Source organism: Talpa europaea (genome assembly GCF_964194135.1).
Source record: "Talpa europaea genome assembly, chromosome: 1".
Classification (NCBI taxonomy): domain Eukaryota; kingdom Metazoa; phylum Chordata; class Mammalia; order Eulipotyphla; family Talpidae; genus Talpa; species Talpa europaea.
Window position 1 is genome coordinate 158,585,022 of NC_140073.1, and position 22,997 is coordinate 158,608,018.

The window sequence follows — 22,997 nt, forward strand, 5'->3', positions numbered from 1 at the left end:
AGCTCTCCGGAGGGCCAGCGAGAACCTCCTGCCCCCGCAGCACTGTGGCTCCACCCAGGCTCTGGCGCAGCTGGCCCCAGCCTGCTCCGTGCTCCCCAACCCCAGAGACAGGTGAGGGGACCCTCCTGGGCACCAGCGCTGCAGGCCACGGGTGCCGTGCTGCCGGGCCTGTTCTTCCCAGAGCAGCGGCTGGCCCTGGAGCGGGCTGGGTGCTGGCCGGGCACACGCCTGCGGGCACGCGGCCCCATTTTTAGCTTCTGCCTCTGGGACTCTCGAGACATCCCCAGGGCTCAAGGGTGCTATAATTTTTTGGTCAGGGCCCCCCGCCTCCCTCTGCTCCAGGTCCACCCCCTCCTGGCATTGGGCAAAGTGGCCCCATCCTGCGCCCCTGCAGAGAGATCTGGGCCCTCCGACTTTCTGGAAGCTTCTGGCCTCCTTCCCATTGGTGGGTCCCCTCCTGTCGAGCCGCTCGAGTGCAGGATTTCTGTCGCCATCTGCACCAGGACGCAGAGGCGCCCCTTCTGCCGCGATTGCTGAGGACCAGGGGCCCCCCAAGCCACAGAGAAAAGGGGCAGGAGCATGAAGGCAGGGTCGGGAATAAACCTGTCCTCCTAAAAGCACACGGTTAAAGGGACCCACGGAAAGATCTGGCGGCCACAGAGCAGCCTGCCCCGGCCCGAGTGGCCAAGTGCACCCCAGGGCCAGGGGCAGCCCCGCCCCGCCCCGCCCCGCCCCGCCCCGCCCCGCCCCGCCCCGCCCCGCCCCGCCCCGCCCCGCCCCGCCCCGTCCCGCCCCTAGTCCGGCTCCCAGCCATTCGCACAAGCCCCGCCCCGGCCCGGCCCCGCCCCCAGCCATTCCGCACAAGCCCCGCCCCTCCCGGCCCCGCCCCCAGTCCCGGCTCCCAGCCATTCGCACAAGCCCCGCCCCGGCCCCGCCCCCAGCCATTCCGCACAAGCCCCGCCCCTCCAGGCCCCGCCCCCAGCCATTCCGCACAGGCCCCGCCCCCAGTCCCGGCTCCCAGCCATTCGCACAAGCCCCGCCCCTCCCGGCGTCGCCCCCAGTCCCGGCTCCCAGCCACTCGCACAAGCCCCGCCCCGCCCCGGCCCCGCCCCAGCCATTCCGCACAAGCCCCGCCCCTCCAGGCCCGCCCCCAGTCCGGCTCCCAGCCATTCCGCACGAGCCCCGCCCCCAGCCCCGGCTCCCAGCCATTCGCAGGTGCCCCGCAGGCCCCGCCCCCAGCCATTCCGCCGAGCCCCGCCCCCAGGCCCCGCCCCCAGCCCCGGCTCCCAGCCACTGGCAGGCGCCCCGCCCCGCAGGCGCCCCGGGCGGGGCTCGGCGCCGGGGGCGGCTGGAGCCTGAGGCGGCGCTGGGCCCGGCGGCCCGGGGGGCGCTGGAGGAGGACGCCCTCCCCGGCGCGGCTGCCCTGCGGGGTCCAGGCGGGGTCCCGGCCACCTCGGAGCCTTCCGGCTGTGGCGTCACTCCTTGGGGATCCCTCTGCGCCCCGCACTGTGGCCCCGCAACCGCCCGGCGCAGGCCGCTGCGGAAGGGGCTCCGGGCCGGGCCGGGAGCTGCCCGCCTCGTGAAAGGCGCTTGGGCGGTTCTACTCCCCGCGCTGGGCCGAAGAAGGGGGCACCCGCGTCAGGCGAGGCCGGTGCAGCCAGGCCCGCCGCCCCGGCCGGCGCCGCCGCCGCCCCCGGGCCCAGCCGTGCCCGCGACTTCCCCGCGGCCGCCGCCCCCGGGCCCTGGGCCCTCGCTGCCCCCTGGGGACGGGACGTGGGGCAGGAACGGGGGCTGCGGGGCCGCGGGCGCGGTCCCTCGGGCAGCCAGGCTGCCCCCGCTGCGGTGCGGCCGGTCCCCCACAGCTGGCCGGCGGGCTCGGCCGGCCCTGGAACCCCGCTGAGGTCCCCCCATTCTGAGCGCCGCGTTTCCACCTGTGAGGCGCCGGGAGCGCCGCACCCGAGGGCGCCTCGGAAACGCCAGGGCGGGCGGGCGCCGGCCCCTCCGCAGGGCGCTCGCCCTCCGCCCGGCAGCCGGGCCGGCGGGGCCTTCGTGCTCCAGGAGCCAGGTGGGGCCAGGCCTGGGCACAGGCGCGCCCGGCTGCCGCGGGCCCTGGCGCCCGGCCGCGTCCCCCGGGCCTCGCAGCGGGAGCTGGGACACGCCCGCCCGGTCGCTCCTCCGGCAGTGCTGTGGGTTCGGACGTTCTCCAACTGCTCAGAAGAGCGGCCGGAGAGCCGCCTCCCCGTGGCCCGGGCCTGAGCGCAGCCCTGCGAGGCCGGCCACAGCCCCCGCGGCGCGGCCCGCCCCGGCCAGGGAGCGACCCACGGGCGCAGCAGCCCCGCCTGTGTCCCCTGCTCCCCTCAGCCCTGGCTTTCGGGGGGTCCGCCGGCTCTGCGCCCCGCTCTGCCTCTGGGGGGGCCTCTCACCCCCGCCTCTGGCTGCACCCGGCTCTTGTGCGCATAAATAAATCCTTAAAAGCAAACAAACAAAAAAGGACGCCTCAGTGAAACCGATGAAGCCCAGAATTTTCTTTGTAGGAAGATTTAAAATCAGAGTAAATTGACTTAATCGGCACAGGAACTGCTCAGGTTTTCTCCTCTCCCGGCACCAGCGCTGGCGAATCGCTGCGCGTCCGCGCCAACGCCTGCCCTGAAGCGGGTCACCCTCTCTCTCCCCTGGCGGCCCCCACGTCGGGGCTGGCGCTCTTTCCACTCCTGATACTGGAATTCGTTTCCTTTTTTCCTCACTCGATATATTTCCGGGGCGTTATCAAATCTATTAATCTCTTTAAAGACCCAACTTTCAGGGCCTCCCGGGGCGCAGGGGCGCAGCGGCTGAGCGCTGGGTTGCGAAGCTGCCCGCGGCCTCTGCGGCGCCGGTTCGATCCCCGGCTGCTCCCCGGCCACCGGAGGAGGGTCCCCCATGGCGCGCGGACCTCTCCTGCCGCCCGCTGCTCCCCTCAGCAGTGTCCTTCGGTCCCTCTGCCTGCTCTGCTCCCCGCTCTGGCTCTGGGGGACCCTCTCACCCGCCCGCGCTCCTGACGGTGCCCGGTGCTCTATAAACGCATAAATTATAAAAAGATACTGAGATAACTGAATGTTTAAGACAAACCACAAAAGCCGTGTCAGACGGGCCGGCGCGGCGAGGAGCCCCCCGAGGCAGGCGGCGCGGGGCGCGGGACCCAGGCTGCTCCCCAGCCCCCCCCCCCTCCCCAAGCCGGGCGCCGGCGGGGCTGCCGCTCCATAGAAGGCGAAGCCCAGCCTCGGCCTGGCCGGCGGGAGCCGCCCGCGCGCCCCGCGCCCCGGGCGAGGACGGGGACGGGGACGGGAACCGGGACGGGGACGGGGACGGGAACCGGGACGGGGACGGGGACGGGGACGGGGACGGGCGGCGCCGGGCGGGGCGCGCCCCGCGGGCCTGAACGGCCGGACCGCGGCGGGCGGGGCCGGCTTCGCGCGGGGGCGAGGCCGGGGCTGGGCCGCCCTCCCCGCCCCGCCCGGCGCGCCCCGCCCGCCCCGCCCGGCCATGCGGCGGGAGAGGTGAGCGCGGCGGCGCCCGCGGAGGCCGCGCCGGGGGCCGCGGGGCGGGGCGGGCGGGGCGGGCGGGGCGGGGGGTGCCGGGCGGGGCGGCGCGGGCTTCCCCGCGGGGCTGCTCCTCCCGCCCGCCCGGCCCCCGCGACCCGGCGGCGCGCCCGGGCGGGGCGGGGCGGGGCGGGGCGGGCGGGGCGGGCGGGGCGGGGCGGCCCGAGCGGACGCCGCCCCGCGGCGCGGGCCGCGGCTGAGCCCGGGTCCCGCGGCGCGCCATGGAGGTGCTGCGGCGCTCGTCGGTGCTGGCCGCGGAGCTCCGGGACGCCCTCGAGCGCGCGCCCGCGGACAAGGAGCTGGTGGCGCAGGCCAAGGCGCTGGGCCGCGAGTTCGTGCACGCGCGGCTGCTGCGCGCCGGCCTCGCCTGGAGCGCGCCCGAGCGCCCCGCGCCCGCGCCCGGGGCCCGCCTGGCCGAGGTGTGCGCCGTGCTGCTGCGCCTGGGTGAGTGCCGGCCCGGCCCGGCCCGGCCCGGCCCGGCCCGCGTGGCGGCGGGGGTCCTCGGGCCCGAGCGGCGCCCCCCGCGCCGGGCGCGTCTCCCCCTCTGCGGGGCCGGCGCGCCGGACCCTGCCCCCCGCGCCCTTGCTGGGGACCCCGGCCCCCGCGCGCCCCCCGCGCGGGCCGCCCCGTGCGCCTGCGGGGAAGAGCCCGGGCCGGCCGGGCTTCCCCGCTGACCCTGCCGGGCCGCGCCGCGCGCTTCGATGTTTGTTTTGGAAAATGGGTCCTCGCGGCCGCCGGCCGTGCCCCTCATTCCGAGGCCTCCCCGGGCGCCCCAAATCAAGACGGCCTCGGGGTTGGGTGGCTCCGGGCCCACCCCGGAGCGGGGCGTGGGGGTGCCCTGGGGCACGCGTTTCTGGGGCCACGCCAGCCCAGCTCCACTCCTCCAAAGTCCGGCCCCGCACACGGGTCCCCCAGCAGACCGGGCCTCCGGACCCCAGGGACCCAGCCTGGAACGTCCTGGGTGCAGAGATGGGCCGCGAGGGCGGCCGCAGGGTGGAGGTGGCTCTCCCGGCAGCGTGGAGGGGGGCTGGCCAGCTTCTGAGGTGGAGGGGTACCCCGGGGGCCCCGTGTCGGGCGTGTCTGGCATAGACCTGCCTGCCTGCGGCGGGTGGGGCAGCCGGGACTCCTCGGGGCCAGCCTGGAGGGCTGCTGGGGAGCTAGTGCCCCGTGAACCTGGTGGACAGCAAGTCTGGGGTGCCCCCTGGGCTCTGCGGATCAGGCCAGGGTGCACGGTCCCCTCCACCCCCTTCTGCCCTCTTCCCGCCAGGGCCCAGCCCTCAAGGCCCCTCTCCGGCAACCGGCTTGCCGCCCTGTCCACTCTGGCCCAGCCCCTGCTCTAGGGCGAGCTGCCCCCTCCCGCCCCCAGCCGTCTGCTGTGGTCTCCCGGCCCCTGGACCCCCCCCCCCAGCTCAGATGCCCAGCGTCACAGATAGTGCTGAACAGGAAGAGGCCCCGGCTGCCCCCCAGGGACCGGTCAGGGCCAGCCCCCGCCGCCCCCGGTCTGTGTGTGGGAACAGCCCGGCGGCCCTGGGAACCTGCTGCCTCCTCTGGCCTTCAGCTCTGGCCGCGGACCTTGGTTCACTGGACGGATGCAGCTGGCCCCGCAGCACATGGCCCACCAGCCAGGGCAGGCGTGCGGCCAGCGTTTCTCCGCTGGCTTTGGCTGCAGGAGTGGTCGGGCTGGAGACACGGCCAGGCTGAGCGGTTCCCACGTCCCCGGGGCTGGGCCCGCGCCGCTCCCCCGTGGGGAGCATGTCCACCGTGGCTGGTCCAGACACATCCGCTTGGCCCCACAGCGTGTTGGAGGCAGAAGGTGCTGGGCGCCCAGGCAGTGGCCCGGCCTCTTGGTTCACTGAGGCAGCTCCGGGGCTGCCCGCCTGGGCGGCCCCCCTTGCAGCCCATCCCCACAGGCCCTGGCTGCCAGCCCCACAGCACGCGCCTCCCGCGGTGTGGCTGTGAGTCACCCGGCAGCAGGGCCACGCCTGGATTCCCACCCCACCGGCCCAGCCGGCTTGGGGTGAGGCCTCGGAGGTGGGTCTGGGAGTGCTCAGGGCACCTCTCCTGTCTCCTTGTCCCCAGGGACCGAAGTGGGGGGTCCGGTGGGGGTGGGGTCTCAGCCAGAGGTGGCGGGGGCTATGTGCAGTGGGCGAGGCGGCTGTCGCCGGCGCTGACCAGTGTGGCCGCTCAGGGGACGAGCTGGAGCGGATCCGGCCCGGCGTCTACCGCAACGTGGCGCGCCAGCTGAGCCTGTCCCTGCAGTCCGAGACCGTGGTGACCGACGCCTTCCTGGCCGTGGCTGCCCACATCTTCTCTGCAGGTAGGTCCGTACCCGGCGGCCACGGCTGCAGCGCAGGCGTGTGGGTCAGGCTGCGACCCTGCCCCGTGTGGCCCGCTCACTGGACCACCCAGGGAGCCCCGCAGGGTGCCCCCTGTCTGGGCACCAGTCCAGCCCTAGGGGTGGGGAGTGCGGGCGCCCAGTTCAGGGGCTGGTGCCGGCGGAGTGGGGGTGCGGGGGGCCAGGTGGCAGGCGTGGCCGGGCCTTCTGGAGCGGTCTGCTGTGGGAGCAGGGCCCCTGCGCTGTGAGGCGAGGGGGCCTGAAGTCTGCCCTGGCGGGCACGTGGCCTCTGCTTGGGCCAGGCAGGGCTGCCTGGGCCGGCGCAGCCGCTCCCGGCCGGGACCTCAGACTGCTCTTGGCCCCCGGCCCTGCGCATCGCACCGCTCAGCCTGGAGGGCCTGATGCCGCGGGCCTCCCTCGGTCGCGCCAGTGTGGCAGGGACGCAGGACACAGGACGGCTGGCTGCGGGAAGTGCCCCTCCAGGGCCACCCCCGGGTTAACACCGACCTCCCGGGCAGAAGTTGCCAGAGCCAGGACCTCCTGTGGGGGGTCCAGGCGGGTGGGTAGGTGCCTCCAGAATCCTGCGGCCTGACCTGGTCCTGGGCCCTCAGGGGCAGCCAGCACTGGTGCTGACCGTGGTCTGGGCAGCGGAGGAGCCGCCTGGTCAGCTGATGGGCGGGGTGAGGTACTGCTGCCTGCTGGCCCAGCGTGAGGAGCTGTGGTGTGCACCTGAGCGGGAACGCAGGGCAGGGTGCCGAGGGACCAGGACGAGAGGTGGGGGCGTGGCAGGGGTGCCTGGGAGGAGCCGGGCGGGGCCTGCATCCCAGGTACTGCCGGGCTCCTGGGCCCTGCAGTGCGGCGGCGCCTGCCCTGTCTCTGGGCTGGTCTCCGGCCAGCTTTGAAGGGAGGCTGCAGGGCAGGGTGGGCAGCAGGTCCCTGGCCACAGCGGGCGTGCAGGCCGGGGACAGCGCTCCCTGCCCAGACTGGCCAGTTGGGCTCAGGCCCGTGGGCTCCTCAGAAAGGTGCTGGGCGCTGGGGGCAGGGTCTGCGGGGGCGGGTGGGCCAGAGGGTGACCAGGAGCCGGCGCTGGGGGCGCGCCTTCAGCTTGCGGCTCTAAATCTCCCTTTTCCTTTGGACTGGGGGTTGTTTCCGCCCCAGCACCCCGGCAGCCCCGCCCCACCCCCTCCTCTCCGGGTGGAGGCGCAGCGGGTGTTGGGCGTTGGGCCGGGTGCTCTGGGCTGGGGGACTGGGTGGTGGGTGCGCCTCCGGGCTCCCGCTCCGCAGCCTCCCCCAGCCTGGGTGCTCCCAGGGGCCAGAGGCCCCTGGGCCCCTCGCAGGCCGGGCGGGGTGGGCCGTGGGGGCCGCTGCCCGGGAGTTGGCACCCGGCCTGGGCTCGGCTCTGCTGCAGGCTTCTCTTGGGCACCAGCGGTCGTGAGCCTCCCTGTGCCCGGGACCCCTCCCCACGCCGGGGGCTGCCTCCGGGCTCGCCTGGAAGGGCCTCGCTCTGCAGCCGCCCCCACCTCGGGGCCCACGGCCCGGCCGGGTGGCCGCTGGCCCGGCGCCCGCTGACTGCGCGGCCCCCTCCGCAGGCATCACATGGGGGAAGGTGGTGTCGCTGTACGCGGTGGCCGCGGGGCTGGCGGTGGACTGCGTGCGCCAGGCCCAGCCCGCCCTGGTCCACGCGCTCGTCGACTGCCTCGGGGAGTTCGTGCGCAAGAGCCTGGCGGCCTGGCTGCGGCGGCGCGGAGGATGGGTGAGCCCGGCGGGCGTGGGGCGCGGCGGGTGGGTGAGCGCGGGCGGGGGGTGGGGCGGGGCGGTGGTTGGGGCGAGGGTGCGCTCCAGGCGAGGCTCCCCACTCCCGACCCCAGCTCCCCACTTGCAGCCCTCACGCCTGCCGCCCCTGCCCGGCGGCGACCCTGGGGGCCTCTGGGTCACGGGAGGGAGACCCACCGCCTCCGAGCATGCTTGCCCGCCCAGCCCTGCGTGTCCGGAGAGCTGACCCGAGGGGCCCGGATCGCGGTCCCCCTGCACGGCCCTGGGCGCTGCTGCACCGGGCTGGGGTCGGCCCCACCCACGGGAGCGCTGACCTCTGCCCTGTCAACCAACCGGGTGGTGGGCGCGGAGCTTGGCGGCTGATCCTGGACCCTGCCGTGGCCTCACCTGACCAGGCCGGCGGGGCCGGCGCCCCTCCGGACACCAGAGGCCTCGGTGCCTCCCGCTCTGGAGGCTGGCCGGGGTGGCCTGGGAGGCGCTGGCCGAGGCCAGGCTGCGAGGAAAGACTCCTGTCTTAGCAGGGAGGGCGAGGAGACGGAGAGTGGCCGTTGCTCCCACAAGGCTCCTTGGCCCCTGTCCTCGCGGGTCTCGGGGGAGGTGCTCTCCTGGCGCCGCGGGTGTCCCTGGGCTGGGAGCTAGCACAGGGGCCACAGCAGCTTCTCCCTGCCGGGCTGCCCGGCCCTCCAGCTCAGGCCCCACGGGGCCATCGGGCCAGGCTGACCCTCAGCGCCTGGCATTCTGGTGTGGGCACGGGGCTCTCAGCTTGACTGACCAAGCTTCTTCTCTCCCAGACGGATGTCCTCAAGTGTGTGGTCAGCACTGACCCTGGCTTCCGCTCCCATTGGCTGGTGGCCGCCCTCTGCAGCTTTGGCCGCTTCCTGAAGGCCGCCTTCTTCGTGCTGTTGCCAGAAAGATGAGCCTCGGGCTCCAGCAGCGGCCACAGCCCAGCCCCCACCCAGGAGGCCTCTGCAGGGCGAGGGCGGGGCAGACTCCCGCCATCCCCTCGCCTGACCCCCTCTGGGGCCGAGAGCCTTTGTGGGGCTGGGGCTGCTCGCCCGTGCCTGCTCCCACTGTGAGGGGCCTGAGACCCTGTGAGGGCAGCACGAAGCCCCAGGCCGCTTGCTGGGTCCACTCCTGGGCAGCGGCCCGGCTGGCCCTGCGGTTAGAGAGGGGCAGGCGCCTGCTGAGACTCCGGGGTGTGGGTGGAGGGGTGTGCTCACTTCCAATAAAGTGCTGTTGGCGGGGCCACCTGTCTGCTTCCACGTCCTTCCTTGGGGCCCGGGGGCGGGAGAGCCCAGCGCCAGCTGCGCTCCGCTGGGCCCAGGTGCCAGGACAGCAGCCTACACGCGTCCCCCAGAAGCAGAGCCTGCTGCCCGTCCACGGCCTGTCCCCTGCGGGCTCCTCCTGGCCCCAAGGCCCACCGCGTCTCACTCAGGCCGGGGCCCCAGGCAGGCCCTTCTTGGCTGCCGCTGGCCATTCCACCTGGGGTTCCCTTTCTGAAGCCTAGGCCCTTCTGCCTGCTGAGCCCAGGGGCTGCCCAGCAGCTCGGCCCGCCGCCCCGGGGCCATTGCACCCCACGTCTGCAGGATAAGAGGTGCAAGAAGCCCGAGAAACCCCCGCCGTTCAGACACAGCAGCTGCGGCCACGGCCCTGTGGCCTCACGGCTTTGGGGCCCGAGCCCGCCTCTCCGCTGCTGCATGGTTGGCTACAAGGCACCGGAAGCCTGGATGTGAGCTTCTTGCTGGGGGAGAGGAGCCTTGGTGTGCTCTTTCTGGGCAGTAACTCGCCTCCACAGACAGCCCCAGACCTGGCGTCACCACAGACCCCGTGTAGCCTCCAAACGGGGCCTCGGCCTGGCCCCTGAAGCCCCTTCACAGAGGGCAGCATAGCCCCCATGCCCCCAGGTTGGCAAGAGGCTGCGGGGCCCAGAGGCTCGGCCCAGGGTCTCCCGCGGGAGCTGGTGGTCATGCACCAGCAGAGCCCACGCTGCGGCTCTCGAGCGAGGCCGGGAGGACGTGTGCCGGCCAGGGCCTGGCCCTGGGGACGCCCGCCGGTGGGGACGGCCTGCGCTGACTGGCAGGGGTGCCCAGATCCATCCAGAACAGCATCTTTTCTGTGAAATATGCGTGTCCTGGGGCGGAGCAGATGGTGCCAATGTGAAGTGCCCAGTTTGTGCTTACAGGGGTAAAATCAGAGGATTCAAATGGTCACGTATCGGCCTGAAACATGAGCTGCAAATGGTGCCGGTGGGAGCTTGGTTTCTCTTAAAACATGCCTGTCCCGCGCGAGACCCGGCCAGGGGCACTGGGCACTCGGTGACGACAGGCTCGCTTCTGCCGGGGCTGGCACGGGCTCTGGGGCCAGTGGGGCCACCTGTCCGGTGTATGGGCAGACACCAGCCCTGGGGCAGCCTCAGGAAACGTGTCTCCCACAGACTGGAGGTCCCGCCACCAGGCCAGACGCGAGGCCCACAGGAACTCGGTGAATGGCAGCCCAGAGGGCGCGGGGTCTCGGCTCTGGCCCCGCCTTCTGGAGGGCACAGGACAGAGCCCTGGGGTCTGGCTGACCCCCGAGAACGCGCTGACCTCAAACAAAAAGCCACCGGCACTTCACTCACGAGGGGGGCTTGTGTGGATCCACCACTGACGGGCAATACCATCTCCTGGGTAGGCGTGGTCAGTGCCTCGCTCTCCCTGGCAGGTGCTGTAGGTGCAAGCGGTCTGTTGGCCGGTCATTGTCCTGTCTGAGGGATGCAGCTCCTGGACACAGAGGCCCATGGCTGTCAGGAGCGGGCCCACGAGGGGCCTCCAGGTGGCCAGAGCACTGGGGGCTGCGGGTACCCGTCCCCCATGGAACCTGGGGGCTGGGGCTGGCTCTGGCCACTGCGCCCTCTCCTGGTGCCTCCTTGCGTGGCTTCCAGTTACCCCGAAGTAAATAGGGTGAGAGAACTAGAATTTGCTTAAAACCCCCCAGTGAAGAGGCGAGACAGCTGCTGGGCGGGGTGCTGGGGGTGGGGGTGAGCGGAGGTGCGGTGGGAGGCCGAGGGCGTCATGTGCACTCGCCTGACGGACAAGCAGAGGCGTGAGTGCCATGGAAGCTTGCACCGTCGGATGCCAAGGGGGCCACGGGCCTCTGAGGAGCACGTCCCAGGCCCGCGGCCGCTGGGCCTGGCTGGCGGGAGGTTTGGACGGCAGACGCGTGGGAGAGCGGCCTTCCCGGCAGCGCGGCACGGCGAGGCCACGGGCCCCACGGCACCAGCTGTACAGGGGAATATTCAAAATGCTCAGGGTAAAAATAAAGACCTTTTATTTGGTTTTTCTACGCCGTGACAGGGTCACGTGGCGACACTGGGGCCCCCCGAGGCCCGCGTGCACCCACACTGGCCGGACCCCACGGAGGCCAGGCCCGCCTGGTCACAGGGCCACCTTCCTGTAGGTGATGTGAAGATGCTGAGTCATGGGCTGGGTAGTGGTTGCCATGGAGACGGTCTGTTCAAGTTTGCCTTCAGAATTCAGCCTGAATTTTCGGGTAATCTGGGCAGAACCAAAAAACACAAAACAACTCGGTTGATCTTCCAAAGATTCAGCAAACACCCCGGGACCCGGCAGCCGGCGCAGCCCCTCGGCCAGGGCTGGTCTGTGCTGGCTTCAGGCGCCGAGGCCTTCTGCCGGGGCCGTTCGGACAAGCCAACCCGCGCTCCTGTGGCCCTCGCACGCCACACCCTAAACCATGGCTCCAAGGCCTCGGCAGAGCCCTGGCCGTAGCTGCTCCCAGTGCACAGACCTGGGCCTGGGCGCCGTGAGGAGACCCGCCTGGAAGGTCTGGGACGGGCTCCGAGGGCTGGCGCTGTGCGGGGAGCCCTGCCGTGCCCCGGCCGCCTCTGGCACGGAGGGCCTGGAAAGGACACCTTCAAATGCTCTATTTAAAGACTTCAGAGGAGCAGCAAGGCCATGAGGACAAGGCTCTGGGGATGGGAGTCAAGGCGGCTACAGTTTGGGGCCAGCCCTGAGGCCGGGGGGCCGCCCTGGAGGGAAGGTGAGCCCGGAGGGCCCGGGAGTCCAGTCTCCAGACAGCCCCAGGGCACAGCCCTACCTATCCAGGGGCAACAGGCCACCGAGGGAAGCACCTACAGCCAGAGAAGACCAGAGGGGCAGTTGAGGGGGGACACACTGCGGGGCGCGGCCAACCCTGCCGTCAGCAGAGCATCAGATTTCATTGAAAGAGAAGAAAATGGAAATTTCCCAACAAAATAGAAGTTAAGACCCTAAGAATGGAGCCAGCAGACGAGACCCAGTGGGAGGCGACGGGCCAACAACAGTGGCCCCTGAAGCCAGCAGAGTGCACCACGTGACAGGACGCCAGGGGCACCAACCCTGGCTGAGTGGACAGGAGGACCCACATGGCCTGCGAGCCCTGCCTGCGATGACACAACCTGCTGACCCGTGGGGGCCCCGCCCCACTGACCCCCACTGACCCGCAGCGTGGCCCAGGCACAGGGCAGGTTGGCAGCACCAGGCAACTCCCCTCACTGCATGTCCCAAAGGAGCAGCTGCCCGGGAGCCCACCCGGCCGGGGCCGGCGACCAGCCAGTGAGGCAGGAAAACTCTGCTGAAGACAGCAAAGGAGGTGCAAGAGCCCGAAGGGACCTGGGCTCCCACGAGCACCGGGCCGGTGGGATGCCCTGCAGGCCACGTGCCGCCCACGGAGGGCCAGAGCCGGGCGCACCTGCGGAGAGGACCCGGATCTTTCAAGAGCTGGTCCAGGAGCCCGGCCGGCCACAGGGAGGCCCCTCGCCTGGAGCCTCCTGACCCCACCCCGCCACGCCGCCTCCAGCCCCACCACCAGATCCAAGCAGGGAGCCCCAGGCCAGCTCCCGCAAGAAAGAGACCCCAGAACAGGACCCCGAGGCGGTGCCCGCGGCAGACGGAAATGCGAAGGTGCAGAGGAAGCCTCCCGGGGGGCCTCCCCGGGACCCCGCGACGACACCCCTCTGCGGCCGCACCCCAGAAGGGTCCAGCCGTGAGGGGTGACTCGAGACTCCAGCAGGCAGAGGGGCAACAAGCTCCCCCACGTCCAGGTGGAACACAGCCGCCTGGGGCCAGCGCCCAGTGCTGAGGGGAAGCGGTGACAGGACACGGGTGCACAGGGCGGGCGGGATGGCCTCGGCAGGACACCCGCCCGCTCGCGGCCAGCGCTGGAGGGCCCCATCTGGACCCACTCCTGGCGGGGAAGGGCAGGGTGGGCGCGGGGGTGGGGGGTGCGTGGAGGGGCCCCACCAGTGGGTGTGACCTTGTGAGCAGGGCAACACCCACCACCAAGCGGCTGGGCCAGGCGCTGCACGCGGCCCCGGCTCGGGCTCGGGAAGGACACTGGTGGGTGGGCGGCGCGGGGACAGCTCACCTGCTCCACATGGGGCTCCTTGGCAAAGGAGATCCTGGCCACGGAGTGGGACACCACGCTCAGCTCCTGCCCGTTCACCTCGCCTTCCTCCACCTCCACGATGCCTGCAGGTGGGGGTCACACATGGCCTGCGCCCACCGCGCCCGGTGCCCGCCCGCCCCGCCCCCAGGGTCCTGTGGCAGGGGCCTGGCAGGTGCCCTGCCCCACGGCCGGGGTGCGTACCTGTGTTCTGGGCGCTGACAAAGGCCACCCTGTTGGTATCGGGCTCGGGCCGGATGAAGCCGCACTCGCGGTGCAGGGGCGTGCGGGTGTCAGGGTGGAAAGCGTTGAACCTGCGGGCGGACAGGAGCTGGGCCCAGGCGGCCACCGGCCCTCGCTCGCTGCCCCCCACCCCCCGCAGGACCATCTGGGGCGTGAGTGCTGGCAGAACCCCTCCCCCCAAAAGCAGCAGGGACGGAGCTCAACTCTTTAGGCGTTTATTCATTGGTTAAACTCTTAACATGTGTCTTCTATAACTAAAAATAAAAGTATTCCTGGCCCGCCCCCGGTCCCCAGCACACCTGTCTCGCTGCCGTGTGTGGGGGGCTGTCGTGGGGGGTGAAGGTACGTGTGAGGGGACTGTGCAGCTGGGGGCCTTCAGGCCTTGCTCTGCTGGAGGTGCGCCCACTGGGAAGCCTCGCCCCTCATCTTTGGGAGCACCGGGGTGACACCTCGTCCTGACACCCTGAAGGGCGGGACTGGGTGGGACTCACGAGAAGTTCAGCATGGGCTGGCCCACGTGCGAGATGTGCGCCTCCTCCAGGTAGCGGAAGGGCTGCAGCGTGGGGAAGGTGCCGGCGCCCGGCGGGTCCGACAGCCAGGTGCCCAGCATCCAGGACAGCGGCTCCACCACTGGGCTCATCTTGGGGGGCTCTGTGGGCACAGGGGAGAGTCAGCGTCTGCCCCCTGACGTGCTGGTCCCCGGCAAGGGGACCAGCAGCTGCGGGAGCCCCATGTGCCGGCCGTCCAGGTGTGGGCGCAGCTGGTGGCGGGCAGAGCAGGGCCAGGCCTGGAGCTGCGGGTGGGGCTGATGGGCGGGGCCTGCAGCCACCAAGGCAACCATGGGCGTGGGCGCCACCTAGTGTCGGTGACAGGACTCGCACTGCAGGGGCCGTCCGGCTATATTCCAGGGTGCCCTCTGCGGTGGTCAAGGTCCCTCCCCGGGCACTGCCCTCTGGGATCCTGGAACTGGGAAGGCGCGGCCCCTGCCGCCTCCACCCTGTGCGGAAGAGCCGGTCCTCCCACTTCAGGCCCCATGGCTGCCTGCCCCTGGCAGGACCTACACCTACGCGGCCCACTGGCGCCTAAGCCAGGCTTTCCTGAGGTGGCTCCCGAAGACGGAACCCCCAAAGGAAGGCAGAGCTGGGGCCCCAGCAGCCCCACACTCCAGCGCCGGCCTGTAGCCTCTGTGGGTGAGCTGGTGAGCTCCGAGGGCACCGACCCCAGGCGCCACCGGCCTCTCCCGCGTGGGTGCTGGGTCCCTGGCCTGTCCCCCAGGGGTCCTATTGCCCTGGTGGGCCCCTCTCACCCAGAGACCACAGCGCCCTTCCCTCTCTGCCCTCCTGGGGCAAGGCTGCCCTGGGAGTGCCCCGAGTCAGCGAGGGCGGGGGAGGAAGCTGCAGTGAGGATAGCAGCGGGCCCCCCACCCTCTAGGAGCGAGGGCCCTGGTGCTCCCCAGCCAGGGCGGTGGCCACTAGTCTGGGCTCAGGCCCGCCCCCTGCAGCCTGGAGGGTAGGGGGAGGTGCTCCCCCCAACACTATGGCCAGGTGGGCCTGCAGGTGTGTCCAGACCCCCCACGCTGGCCCCAGGCGCATGGCCTGGCTGCCTGGACCACACTTCACTGGGGAAATACAAGCAAAACAAGGTCCCAGTCGGGCCTCCCTGGTGGCGCAAGGGGTTGAGCGCCGCACTATGAAGCATCCGCAGCCTCTGCAGCACGAGTTCCATCCCCGGCCGGCCAGGGAGCAACCCCCATGGCGCAGCAGACCCCTCCTGCCTCCCCGCTGCTCCCCTCAGCAGTGTGTTTCAGTAGATCCGCCTGTTCTGTTCTCTGCTCTGTCTCTGGGGAGTCCTCTTACCCCCCCGCCTCGCGCCTCTGGCCGGTGCCCTAGCTCTTGTGTGCATAAATTTAAAAAACCTTAAAAAAAAAAAACCCACAAACAACAGAAAACAAAGTCCCAAGTCAATAGCCACTGCCGCCTCCCGCGGGCCAGCCGTCCGGCTTCCCTCCTGACCTCACTTTCTTTTGTGAAGGTCTCGCCAAAATGCCCACACAAAATGTTAAAATTTCCTCCAAGAAATCCCAGTGGTCACTTTCCGGCCCCGACAGCCAGGCTTACCCATCCCCGAGGCTCCGAGCTGCGAGGGGCTCGGCGTCCAGGCGCCTCAGGCTGGTCTCTGCCCCACGGAAGTCGGCACCTGGCCCAGCTGGCAGGAGGCGGGGCGAGGCGCCGCACCCTGGCCCGAGTCCCCAGGCTTCCCAGGAGGGGGCAGGTCCTGCCTGGAGCCCCAGCGGGGTGTGGCGGGCGCAGAGCCAGCTTGGGGCAGCGGCACAGGACAAAGGCTGTTTCCTCCCGGCACGGTCGCTCTAGACCCCGTCTCGGTCTTCAGGCCCATGTGCCGATAACAGGAAGGGAGGAGCACCCTCGTGAGACTGGGGACCACCCCTTCCTGGAACCCCTCCCAGGGTGCCCACCCCAGTGGGGGGGGCGCTCCTGTGCTGGCAGGGGCCCCCTTCCCACCGGGAAGCTGCTCTTTCAAAGCGGCAGCCAGGCCCTGGCCATGTGGCCCGGGGGGCGGGCGCTGAGGGAACGCGGGGGCCCGGAGGCCAGCCCGGGGCTCAGGACAGCCGCACCGAGGGGCGAAGGGCAGGGGCTTCTGGCCCGTCTCGGAGGTGACGGGGGTCTGACCCGGCCTTTCAGCAGGAAAACACTGAATGAGCTTGAAGTTGGGGACGCTCCCCGTTAGAGAGGGAGGGCACCCCGGGCCCTGAGGCTGCTGTGAGCCCAAGGGGTGCTCACCCAGGACCGGGCCAGCTGGGTGCCCCCGGACACGGTGACCAGCGGGGCTCGGGCAACCTGGCAGGAATGGGGCAGCCGCGCAGACGCCATGAGGGTGTTTCTGGGGCTGCAGTCAAAGGGGGCCCCACCTGCTGGTCTCACCTCCGGGGCTGCACACCAGGAGCTCCACAAAGAGCCAAGAACACCTGTCTCGGCAGCGCAGGGCATGGGGGAGGCACCCCCGAACCCGGCCCAGGCCCTCCAGCCTGGCCTCACAGGAGGGGACACAGCCCAAGCCCTAGGCCACTAGCAGGCTGAGACTTCACCCTGGACCCCAGGCCCAGACGGCCCCGGGAGGGTGCCGGGGCAGGGGGGCGCACCCCTGGACTGGAGCCGCCAGCATCAACCCGACCCTCAGGTTGGAGGCCCCAACTGGTTCCTGTCACCTGACACCTCACGCGCCCTTGCACGAGTTGGCGGTGGCGCTGGGGCTCGGGCATGAAGGGGAACCACGGCCCCGTGGCGAAGGCCCGGGCTCGCTCCTGGCTGGGCACTGCAGGGCTGCAGACAGTCTCGAGGGGACAGACCCGGTGCTGCGGGCGCTTTAGCAGGCACCTCCAGGGGAGATGCGAAGAGAAGCGGGAGCAGGAAACCAGCGGGTCAGGCACGGTGGGCGAGGGGGGCGCTCGGAGAACACCCGGCGGGACAAAGCGCTGGGTCTTCACCTAACTTAACAGGGGGACCCCGGGAAAAGGGGAGGCGCTGGGCTCACTGCGCCATCCAAGGGAGGGCGGAGTGAACAGGGAGGAGGAGCTGGAGACAGGGAGGAGGGAGGGTGGGAGAGGGAGGAGCCTGGAGGAGGGAGCAGAGACCGGGAAGACGCCGCGGGGCTTCTGGGTCCTGGACAGGCTGGAGCAGACGAGGGGAGCCCCGCAGGGAGGCCGACTGGGGCAGCGCCGACCTCGCCTTGGGTCTTTTCCTCCGGGAGCTGCCTGGCTTCTACCCTTTCCTACGGCCCCTCCGGGGCAGGCCCCCGGGCCCCAGAGGCCCTGCTTCGGGCCACCCCCGTTTGCCGGGACATTTACCCACGAGGGGAAGGGCGACTGCGGAGGCTGGATCTGGAAACCACGGCGTCTCGCTGCTGCCCACGCGTCGTGTTAAAGGTCTTTGGTGCTGAAGGGCTGACGCGGCGGGGGCAGGACCTATTGAAAGCGGCAGGGCAGGGGGCTCTGGGGTGCCCTCACCCTGCCCTGCGACAATATCATGACGTTGGAATCCAAAACCGGGGACCAGGACAGGAGGGGCAACGATGACGACGGGGTTCTGGCCAGAGGACAAGCAAGACAGGGAAGAGCATTTCTTGTCCAGTGAAATGACCCCCAACAGTCAGGAAGTAAGAACCGTTCAGACAGAAGTGGGGGCTCTGCTGACAGGAGTGCCGGCCAGAAAGGCTCCAGGGAGGAAGCCGGGCGTGCGGGCCAGCGACCCCACTGCTGCTTTCAGGGAGCACGCAAGGGACAGACAGAGCCCCCCACTCTGATGGTCTAATAAGAAGCGCGCATTTGACGAGGAAGGAGAGAAAAGGAAGTTGAATAAAGGGCTCCACTAAAACCAAGAAGGCAGGAAAAGAAGAACGGGCCTCCTTGGGCTCTCAGGCTGTCACCACTGTGGCCTGAGTCCGTCCCCGGGTGGTCAGGGAGCGACCCACAGGTGCAGCAGCCCTCTCCTGTCTCCCGCTGCTCCCCTCAGCAGGGGATTTCAGGGGATCCGCCTGTTCTGCTCCCCGCTCTGTCTCTGGGGAATCCTCTCACCCCCCACCTCTGGCCTGCACCCCACTTTTTGTAGCATAAATAAACCTTTAAAAATATAAAAAAGAAGCAAGCGAAAGGGCAGACCGGGCAGGGCCACGGGAGGCAGCTCCTGCGCTGGGCGGGAAGGAAGGAAACTGGAGCCCCAGACGGGCGAGAGGGAGTGCTGGCCACGCCCCAGCGCCCAGGACACTGAGCAGCAGGTGGAGGGTGGAGGACAGAAGGCTCAGCCCTTGGGGGAGGGAGGCGCCCTGGGGACAGGTGGGCGAGTGACTTTCCCAGCAGGGATGGGTCCAGACCGGCCAGGAGGCTCAATTTTTGTCATGAGCAAGTGAGATGGAGCCACAAAGCCCCAAGGCCCCTCGGAAAGCAAAGGGCCCCCAGGGGACGCTGCACGGCCCTACATGGCCTTGCTCCTGAGCGGCAGAAGCCTGCCCTAGAGCGGGGCCTCGGGGGTACCCGAGGAAGGCGTGGGGGAGACAGCAAGCGGGGGGGGGGGGGGGGGGCCCTCTGCCTCCCCTTCCACTCCCCAGGACCTCTGAGCCCTCACTCCTCTGTGGGCCACAGCAGCCAGGGCCCGGCCTGCCCCTTGCGCGGGCCCTCCTCCCCGCCCGGCCCCCAGCCCGCAGTCTCCACCTCACAAGCAAAGCTCTCCCTTGCCCTGGGGCCCGTGCCCCTCACCTGTCTTGCAGCTGGGCCCCTCCTCTGCCCAGGCCTGCCCAGAGCTTGCTGGCCACCACCCAAGGAGCCTGTGGGCACCAGTGACCCCATGCGGCCGGGTCCAGCTGCCTTTTCTCCTTCTGATCACAGATGAACCCCTCGCAGTGAGCACCCACTTCCTGCATTTCCCTCCTGGCTTCTGCGACTGGCGCCCTGCACCCTCTTCTCAGACTCTCTCCCAGGGCTCCCCCAGCCCCCGGCTTCCAGGCGACTCACCGCAGCTGTGGCCAAAAGCACCCCGGACACACGCACCTGCTTCCAGGGCTGGGTGCTGGCTCCACCACCAGCACCTGAGGAGCCCCTCAAACTCACTCCCTCTCAAAACTTACTGCCGCGTGAATTCCAGAAAAGCCACTACATGTTTTCAAAAAGGAGGAAAAACTTGAATTCCGTAAATAAGGATGAATAAAGTCCGCAGGCCTCCCTGTGGCGCAGGGGTTCAAGTCTCAGTGCTATCAAGCTATTCCCAGCCACTGCGGCCTGAGTCCATCCCCGGCCAGGGAGCTACCCGCAGGGCACAGCAGGCTCTCCTGTCTGCCCGCCGCTCCCCTCAGCAGTGGGTTTCAGTGGATCTGCCTGTTCTGCCCGCTGTGTCTGGGGAGTCCTCTTACCCCCCCACCTCTGGCCTGCACCCATCTCTTATAGCATAAATAAGTAAATAAAACACAACCTAAAAAAAAAAAACAAAGTCGGGGCCCTCCTGAGCATCTGGCTTGTACCTCGGTTCTTGTATAAATAAAATAAATCTTAAAAGCAAAACAAAGTTCCCGAGGGAACAGCCCTTCGTGTGCTGCGGCGCCCAGGGGAGCGGGCTGGGTGGGCGCACGTGGACAGACTCCAAGGTTGTCTTTAAAAGCAGAACGACGCCGGGACAGCAGGAAGCAAGCAAGCAGGGTGCGAGACAGAGCGCCGGCCCAGGCTCTGCCGCAGACCCGCTGTGCACCAGCCATGCGGCTCCGCGAGGACCGAGGCCTCGAGCTGGCTAAGACACGGCCACAAAGTCAGGCATGCCGGAAGGTGGCTTAAAGGACAGCGACAGAGAAGACTTCAAATGGAACAGAAGAGCCTTCTGTGCCCACGAGAGGACCCTCCATCTAACGTGGCCCAAACAGACTGGCCGCAGGGCCACAGGAAAGGAAGACCTCTCGGGCCTTGCGTCCGAGCTGCGCCCAGGAAAGCTCCGCTGCGGGGGGTCACTCGAGGGAGGAGCCCAGTGCCCACAGCTCCCCTGAGCTGGCCTGGCCACAGCTCCTGCCCCACAGACTTGCCCACAGACCACGACCGCCAAGAGGTCGGGGTGGGCCCAGCGTGCCCCCGGCGGGAGCTGTCAGCCCCTTGGCGGGCGGCTGCAGAGGCGGCAGCTGAAAGGCGGCCTTGGGACAACGCAGGAGGTGCGGACACTCCTCAGCGGAGCTGCAGGTGTGGGGCTGGGCGCCGAGTCTGACCAGAGGAGCAGGAAGGCAGGAGGCATTGGCTGCCGTGAGCGGGGGCTGGGACCCCGCACCAGCCTGACAGCTCTCAGGGGTGGGTGCGAGAGGGGCCGCTGGGGTGGGCGAGTCCCGCGCAGCTGGCCACCGGTACCTCTCCTGCCCAAGTCCCCCATGGCCCTGGACGACACGGAAGCAAAGCAGAAAGCCCCGACGGGCGAGACACAGCGGCCTGTGCCAGCGCAAGCTGCGGCCCAATGGCAGGGTATGGGCCGGCAGCTGCAGACGCGAGTCGGCGTTCTCCACGCGTCTCTCCTTACGTTTCTGTGGTCTTAGTTCCCAAAGCGGATGCCGCCTACTTGAGCAGGCGTCTCACGCTACGAAGGAGTTGTCGCTAACGTTTGTGGTGCCTCAGCAGCAAGGAAGGCGGCGGGCACGGAACTACCCCGGGCCTGACGCACCTGAGTCTCTCCTGGGTGCCTTAGGGCCTAACCTGCCAGGGCCGCGGCAGCTGGCGCGCCCCGCGCAGTGGGCCCACAGCCGGGTGCCCGCGCCCCACAGCTCCACCGTGCCAGCTCCCGGCACCCTCTTCTCACCAGTCGCTGCAGCGCCCACCCCCACCCCGCCCCGCCCGGCGCCGGCTCCCTGCCAGCCAGGACGGCTGCTCTCGGAGGCCGCCCCAGCCTGCAAGGAGTGGTCGCTGAGGGACGTGCCCAGGCACCGGCCGCAGGCACAATCTGGGGTACTGACCTCGGCCGGGGGGCAGCAGGCCGCTCAGGAAGGGCTCGCTCACCCGCCGCAGCGCGTCCAGCTTCTCCTGCAGCCGGCGCACCTGGCTGTCGGAGCGGCTGACCCGCTGGCGCAGGCTCTTGAGCTCGCCGTTCTTCTTCTCCACCTGCTCCCGCAGGCAGCACACCTGGCTCTTGTTCTGCCGGGAGGAGAAGCAGTAGGAGTGCAGGGAGTCGATGAGCCTGCAGGCCCCCGACGCCGACAGGATGACCTCGTTGATGGACATGGGGCTGGCGTCGCTGTGCTCGCTCTGCACGGCTTCTGAGGCCGGCTTCGGGGTGACATCGGTGGGGGGGGCCGAGGGGCTCTGGGAGGGCTTCTGCGGCGTCGCCGTGAGGGACGGACTAGGGGGATTCTGAGCCAAGCCCTTGTCCGGCCCTGGGCGGATCCCACTGCAGCCGGGCTCCACGTCTCTCTTCAGCCTTTTTCGGTCGACGGGCTCCCGGGGGACAGAGGGCCTCTCTCGGGTGTGCTTGGAGGAGAAACTGTAGGAATGGAGCGAGCCAATGAATTTGCAGGCCCCTGATCCTGGGGGGCTAAAGTCATCCATGGAGATGCCACTTCTGTCGACCAGTCCCCCGGCAGGGGCGGGGGCGGTCTCCTCACCAGCAGCCGCGCCTGTGTCGACCTGGCCGCCTGGCTCAGGGCCGGCTCCTTCTCCCGAGGCTCCTTCCACAGGCGGCTGCGCCAGCTCCCGGCCTGCAGCCTCTGGGGAGGCCCTGGGGGCCGTCTCCCCCTTTGGGGGGGCTCGCTTCCCCTTGCGGGGCTCTGGCTTGGCCATCAGGCTCTCACTTGAGGTCGAGGTCGACGCCGACGGCCCCGCAGCTCCCTTCACATCTGCTTCGCTCACCCGGCCCCTCGGGGCCCCCGAGGCCTTCCTGTTGTCCCTTCTCCTGGGGCGCCCATGGCCTCCTGCCCCCCTCTTCTTCTCAGCCAGGTGGAAGATGGAGGGCACGGCCGTGGGCTTGAGCAGGCGGTGCTGGTCCTCCAGCCTTTTGGAGAAGCTGTCTTTGGTGAAGTGCTCGCTGCAGAGAAAGGAGTACTTGGTGGGGGTCCAGTTGTCCCTCTGAACCGCTTTTAGCCACTGGATCAGACGCTTCGAGTCCTTGAGGGGGAACCTGCAGGACCAAATACAAAGCAATTATAAAGAAATCACCGAGTGTCCCCCCAAAACTGTTAACCGCAAAACCAAAACGAGTGTTTCTGCAAACTCGCGGCCTGGGGGGTTCCCGCTCGTGGCAGGGTGGCAGGGGCAATGCTCCCGGGCAGCACAGAGGGCGTCAGGGAGGCCCCCGCTGACCCACCCTCCCGGGGTGCTGGACGGAACCGGGCCGGCCAGCCCAGACTCGAGAGGCCGGCCCGGGCTTCAGCCTCGGAGGAGGGGCCGGGCTCGCTCCCCCGGGGCACAGCAAGGAGCCGCGGAGGCACCCAGGACCGACGGACTCACCCCTCAGGCCCTCCGCGGGCGGGGGCGTGGCCAGCCTGGAGGGCCGCCCGCGCCGCCGCGGCCTCCCGCCACCTGAGGCCCCTCGCCCGGGCCCAGGTGGACTCGACTCCCCGGGAGGCTCCAGCCGCAGGCCCGGCCCCGTTCCCGAGGCCGGCTCGCGCCCCCGGGGGAGCCGGTCCCCCTCCCGGGCCGGCAGCGCCCCAGGCCGCCGCGGAGCTGTCAGGCGGCCGGCCGGGGCCCCGACGCGCCCGCGGATGGCGACGGGCCGAGCAGGTCCGGGCGCCGCGGGGCCGCCAGCGCCCGGGGCGGGCGTCCCGGCGGCCGCTCCGGGGAGGCCTCCCGCCCGCGGCCGCCGCTCAATGGGCGCCGCCGGGCTCCGGCCCAGAGACGGCGCGGCCAAGGTCACACAGCGGCGCTGACGCAGCCGCGGCCCGGCCGCCGCCTCAGTTTCCCCGCGGCCGCGCCGGGTCGGGCCGGGCCGGGCCGGGCCGGGCCGGGCCGGCGGGGGCGTGGCCGGCGGGCCGCGCGGCCGGCGGCGGGGCGCGGTTACCTGTGGAAGGAGACGGCGCGTTTCTCCCCCTTGCCCTGCCGGTTGGAGCAGTTCGCGGCCGCGCAGCAGATCACCATCTCGGGCCTCGGGTCGCCGCGCCGCGCCGGGCTCCGGCCTCGCCTCGCCGAGCCC

General features: G+C 70.4%; 2 protein-coding genes across 2 annotated transcripts; one reads left to right on the forward strand and one right to left on the reverse strand.

Moving 5' to 3' along the window:
* Window positions 1-3,799: 3,799 nt before the first annotated feature.
* On the forward strand, window positions 3,800-8,875 carry BOK (BCL2 family apoptosis regulator BOK; the record flags this gene model as incomplete). The annotated part of the gene is made up of 4 exons (XM_084254711.1): window positions 3,800-4,022; window positions 5,767-5,895; window positions 7,503-7,666; window positions 8,478-8,875. 4 exons carry the CDS (start codon window positions 3,800-3,802, stop codon window positions 8,601-8,603), a joined length of 642 nt encoding a protein of 213 aa, XP_084110837.1. The 3' UTR covers window positions 8,604-8,875.
* A 2,094-nt stretch (window positions 8,876-10,969) lies between these two features.
* On the reverse strand, window positions 10,970-22,957 carry THAP4 (THAP domain containing 4). The gene is made up of 6 exons (XM_084254682.1): window positions 22,866-22,957; window positions 20,830-21,986; window positions 13,839-13,998; window positions 13,309-13,418; window positions 13,087-13,190; window positions 10,970-11,219 (listed from the first exon to the last, which is right to left on the reverse strand). The coding sequence occupies exons 1-6, from the start codon at window positions 22,940-22,942 to the stop codon at window positions 11,100-11,102; spliced, it is 1,728 nt and encodes a 575-aa protein (XP_084110808.1). The 5' UTR covers window positions 22,943-22,957; the 3' UTR covers window positions 10,970-11,099.
* Between the last annotated feature and the right edge of the window lie 40 nt (window positions 22,958-22,997).